Genomic DNA, 5,481 nt, shown 5'->3' on the forward strand with positions numbered 1-5,481 from the left:
AAATGATTTGCTAACCGTTAATTTTCACTGCCGAAATACCAGTACAAAGAATATAGTTATCTCGTTTTTTCGAAATAGAGTGGCAAGGATGTCTATATCGTTTTATATATGTATCCACAGTGGAAACTTACGGTAAATATGTTTCGAATACATGCCGACATTCGATTAATTCCATCCTACAATTCCGTTACCCGCTAAACTTACGTGTTTAGTAATTTGATGTGTTGAAGATTAGCTCCATTAAATGTCACACGTCGCAAATTGTTACCTTCAATATTAATAAAAAATACATAATAGTGTGATTGGATTTTTTATTACTGTGTGATTTTCAACAAGGCTTGGATAGGATGAATGATTACAGAATGATTAGGAAGAAGGAGTAAAAGTTGGTTTATATATAAGTTTTAGAGTGTAATTCAAAATAATCTATATCTATACTAATAAATAAAAAGGAAACATTTGTAGTTTGTATGTATTGAAATAAGTCAAAACTACTGGACCGATTTCAAAAATTCTTTCATCATTAAAAAGCTGCGTTATCACTCAGTGAAATATGCTGTATTTTATTTTGTTATTAATTTCAATTTGAAAATGGAAAGTTGTTTCAGTTTTGAAATCATCTAACAATTTTATTTTATGTTTTCTTTTATTAGAATGTACTTTAAAACGGATTAAATTGTTAAGTTCGGACTGCTGGAACCTTGGTACAATGTAATAAATAACAGTTCTGCCGGACGTTCTGTAATGTTGTCCCTTGCCAAGAGATTTTCCATGATTGTACATGTACGAGTAAGTACTGATTTGTGTCAAGGATGCAAGGATGTATACACTATTTATAACAATTTAAAGAAAACCTATTCTGATAGTTTTTATAGTTTCATAAAGCGATGATTTCTAGGTAAATAATTGTAAATAAATCGTTTTTTAAATCAACTTTATTTGTTGCCTGTGAAAAAATTATTTGAGGTTTATTTTGTTAATTGGAATTTTGTTTTGTATAATGTCCACTTTATAGTTTACTCGCCCCAGTTTCGCCTGGGTGCCATAGAACATACATATGTGCATAATTTTTTCTGTCATATCCATATCCTCCGTTGATTTAAAATATAGCCGATGTTACTCAGTTATGTAGCTTTCTAATAGCGAAAGAATTTTCAAAAACTGTTCATTAGTTTTGGAGCCTAATCAATGCAAATATTCAAATATTTCATCTTTATAATATTAGTATAAATAAACATGCATTGGATTTGCAGTACCCATATTTCATTCAATAGTTACGTGACGATAATCGTTTTTATGGTTATTGTTAATATAAATTACATACAACATCCTGTTAGGTAGTTTAATAACGCTTTATTTCAATGATGATTTATTGAGTGATGATTATATAAACTTTTTTTATTATTAACTTGTAACTCAAGCGTTATAATGACTTCCATCCAGTGTTGCCAACCCCAGAAAGCTAAAAAACAACAACTCGCCCAAAAAAAAACAGTAGAAAGCAGTAGGTAAAGAAAAAAAAGGCAGATTTCGTAATTTTGCTCATATAATTAAATAATAAACAATTTTCTTAATTACTAGAACTGACATACATTGATATATTTATGATCACAACAACAAAAATCAAAGTAAATTATCTTTTAGTTTCATTTTCAATTGCCAAATCTTCGGAATTTTCACACTCATTTTTATTTTTAAAATCATACATATTTTTGTTAAATTTCTTCATGTGCCTTTCTGTGGCTTCAAATGAATAACAATCGGTTATTTCGGATTTAGTGTGTAGTACTCCTTTAATAGCCGTAGTTGATATTCTGTTACGTAATTTGGTTTTCATAATATTTATAGCAGAAAATAACCTTTCTACGGCGGCGCTGCTATGTGGTAGGCACAAAAGCTTTTTTACCAAATCACACAACAAGGGAAATGTTTGAGATTCGTCTCCATTTCTTAATTCCTGTACGTGTTTCCAAAAGTCGATAATATCGGGAATTTTGTTTTCGTTGAAAGAAAAATCGACATTTCTTAACATTCGCCATTCTCTATCCAGTTCCGTTATATTATTTGGACAAATCTTTGGGAAGAAATAATGTAAATCTGCAATGGAAGGGAATTTCTTTTTTATTTCAGGATCCAGAATTGCTCTAGGATTTAGCATCTTCAGACATTTTAATGCTTGTCGGTCTTTGTCGTCAAAAGGAAACCTTTTTAATATCTGTTTTGCAGCCTCCATATAAAACTCCTTACACTTTAAGTAGAAATTTTTCAGCTGTTCTTCTTTCAGTTCTCCTATTTCTCTCTTTCTTCTGATCAGATTTGGAACCATTCCACCAACATATATCTGTTGCAACGGTAAATGTTTCTGCTCACTTGTAAAGTCAAGGTTTAATATTTTAGTTCCCTTTGCGTCTAAAATATTTTGTGCTTCACTTTTTTCTTGTTCAGTGAGATTCAAATATTCAGTTTGTACAAAACATTCCAAGATAGTTGTGTATGCGGTCAGTATTTTGTCGTATAGTAAATATAATTTCGGAGCCTCGGATTGCATTTCTTTATTGAGATCGGTAAATATAGGTAATGCAAATTTCAAAAACTCCAGGTACAATTCAGTTGTCGGTTCGAGGGCTTTGGAGAGAATTGATTGCGCAGAAAGTAATCTATCTACATGAACTGCAGCTTGAAAATACAATTTTATAGCTGGTAATTGTTCTAGAAGCCTATTTACTACTTCAATAAGTGACAACCATCTGGTTTGGCTAGGGTGGAGCAATTTATGTGGTTTAATATTTGTGAATGCTTGAAATGTTTTGAAATCTCCGATACGTTTTGGAGAATTTTGTACATGATTATATACGTCTCTACAGAAATCTTCCAGGCCCCTTGGCAATTTCTCACATGCGTATGATGCGCAAAGGTTAAAAGAATGACAAATGCACTTCATAGTAAAAAGGTGAGCTATGTCATTTTTAAACAAAGTGACCAATGAATGTTTATCTCCAAACATAACGTTAGCGCCATCAGAAGCAAAGCCTATCATGTGTGATTTGTAAGGAATATTTTTTTCAACAAAATATTCTACTATTTTGCCATACAACGCTGTTGCTGTACCATCTACGATTGGTATTAAAGTCAGAAATCTATCTTCAACGCTGAAATCTAATTTTACTATTCTTACGACAAGCGCTAAATGTTTTATCGTAGACTTATCTGTGCTTTCGTCAACAAGTAATGCAAAGCAATTGTTCTGTAACATCTCTATTATATTTTCTTCTGCTGTCTGCCCAGTTACATTAACAATAATAGCTTTAGCTTTTGTGCGGCTCATTGATAATTGTTCAGCAATTTTAGAATCTGGACATACAGCGCAAATCAATTTATTTAAATGAGATGCTATGTTAAAAGACAGATTATGTTCAGCAATGAAGCAGGCCATTTTTACTTCTCCCGCTTTAGCTATAATTTTTGTATCTTGTGAGTTGGAAGCTGAGGTAAACATTGATGTCAGTTTTTGTTGTTTTTGTAATTTCAAACTATTCTTTGCGTGTTTTGTTGAATCTTTGTGTCGTAACAATTCGTGTATACCACATTTTCTGTCGCAATTACACGCAGAACAAAAGAAATAAGTCTCACCTTTAGTGCTTTTCTTTAACCAGCCTTTAAACCTATCATCTTTTAACCACAAATTTACGAATTTCTGTTCATATTTTATACTTTTCTTCCTAGGAGGACTTTTCTCAGTCGACGAATCACTACTCATTTTTAAATAGACGCCGCAATGCAAAGAAACTGTTGAACTGCGAAGATGTTGTGCCTATAAAACAATACGCATTACAATACAATAGTCTTTCATAAATTGGTATTTCCCCGTGCATACAAAAATAATCCCGAATAGGTACTGCCATCTAGTGTCATTACGTTTTACTACGTAGTGGTTATCAAAAAATGTTTGTAATGTGATGGGACAATAGGTGGCGCTGATGGCTAGTTTAAAAACAGTAGAAAATAGGAATGAAACAGAAAACATTGAAATCAACGTGAAAACAGCAAATCTACTGTTAAAACAGTAGGGTTGGTAACACTGCTTCCATCCTTATCTATACTAATATAATAAAGCGTAAACACACACTTCTTTGTTGCCTAATATGTCAGCAATCACAGCATATTTTAAATAATTATTTTATAAAAAGCCCTACACTTGCGTCACGCTTTAGGCTATATATTTTAACGCCATTAAACGGGGTAAATATTTTGGATAAAAACTCTAATGTGGGAAAGAGACCACAAGTTGCTGCCAACATCAAAGAAACAAGGTTGTCATCATGTCATGTCATTTTGACATTTATAATTGATGATTTGAAAAATGTAAACAATAAAATAAAATCTTCATAATTTCATGCGGATGAAGTCGCACGGGAACAGCTAGTAAAATAATAAATGAACACGGTTTACATGTGTATTTAGTTTAAAGTTTAAGGATGCAATTTGATTTGATTAGTAATAATGACTTAATGTAGAAAATTTTGGATGAAATATTCAATGTTGATATTTACAATCAAGTTAATTAATTAATCTTTTTTTATACAATAAAAGGTGGCAAACGAGCAACCGGCCACCTGAATCCACCAAAATGGAAAGCGACCGCTGCCCATAGACATCCGCAATTGCAGATGCGTTGCCTACCCTTATACGACGGAGGAGGAGACGCACATAAAGAGAACATTTCTTTCTATGCATCTCTACCACCGTTAAATCCACTTTTCCTTCCCATCCTTTCCTTCTTAAAGAAGAAAAGGGTGAAAAGGGACTAAAATTAGGAATCCGGCAACACACTCATCAGACGAAACGCGGAAATGCTTCCACTTCACGCCTGTTTTCTGTGTGGTCGTGGTATTTCACCGGGCGATCCGACTCATTCGTGCGACGATGTTAAAGCGGGCTCTACCACTGTTGAATCAGTTTCGACTTATTGCTATAGGTTATAAAACGTCCATTAAATTGTCTTGCGAATGTTATACTAATAGGTAGATGTTTCTAATAAGTTTTTACAGAAGATGCCTTTGCACTAATCATGCAGGATTATTATGTAATGTACGTGTTAAAAGTGTGATATTGTTTGTTCCGATATAACGTTACATTCAATAGCTTCACAATGCATTAATGGATTATTGTGGCCTCGGTTAAATATCGTGAACTCTGAATGAGTCTATAGAGCATTGAGTATTTAAGTTACCGTATTGTACCATAAACAAGAAATCCTGATAATTTCAATACATAATCCTAATTGGAAGGAAAAAGTCTGCCATACCAACATCGAACTAAAAACTAAATTAAATTAAGTTTTTAAAGTCATGTAACAGCAAAAAATTAAATTTCGTTAATACGCAAAAAAAGTATTCAATAGTAGCTGCAACATTGAATACACAAAATAAATAACTTGAGAGTGTTAATGTAAATTCAATATAACTTGAGTATAAATCATAT

At 32.4% G+C, this 5,481-nt stretch overlaps 1 protein-coding gene across 1 annotated transcript; it reads right to left on the reverse strand.

Moving 5' to 3' along the window:
• Positions 1-1,446: 1,446 nt before the first annotated feature.
• On the reverse strand, positions 1,447-4,075 carry LOC106105456. Its single transcript, XM_013285760.1, has one exon. The coding sequence runs from the start codon at positions 3,755-3,757 to the stop codon at positions 1,634-1,636; it is 2,124 nt and encodes a 707-aa protein (XP_013141214.1). The 5' UTR covers positions 3,758-4,075; the 3' UTR covers positions 1,447-1,633.
• Between the last annotated feature and the right edge of the window lie 1,406 nt (positions 4,076-5,481).

The sequence above is a fragment of the Papilio polytes genome, unplaced genomic scaffold (assembly GCF_000836215.1).
Source record: "Papilio polytes unplaced genomic scaffold, Ppol_1.0 DF822845.1, whole genome shotgun sequence".
Classification (NCBI taxonomy): Eukaryota; Metazoa; Arthropoda; class Insecta; order Lepidoptera; family Papilionidae; genus Papilio; species Papilio polytes.

Bases quoted from the DNA above. Each gene is read 5' to 3' on its own strand.
- LOC106105456 (XM_013285760.1), bottom strand. From the start codon at position 3,757: ATGAGTAGTGATTCGTCGACTGAGAAAAGTCCTCCTAGGAAGAAAAGT.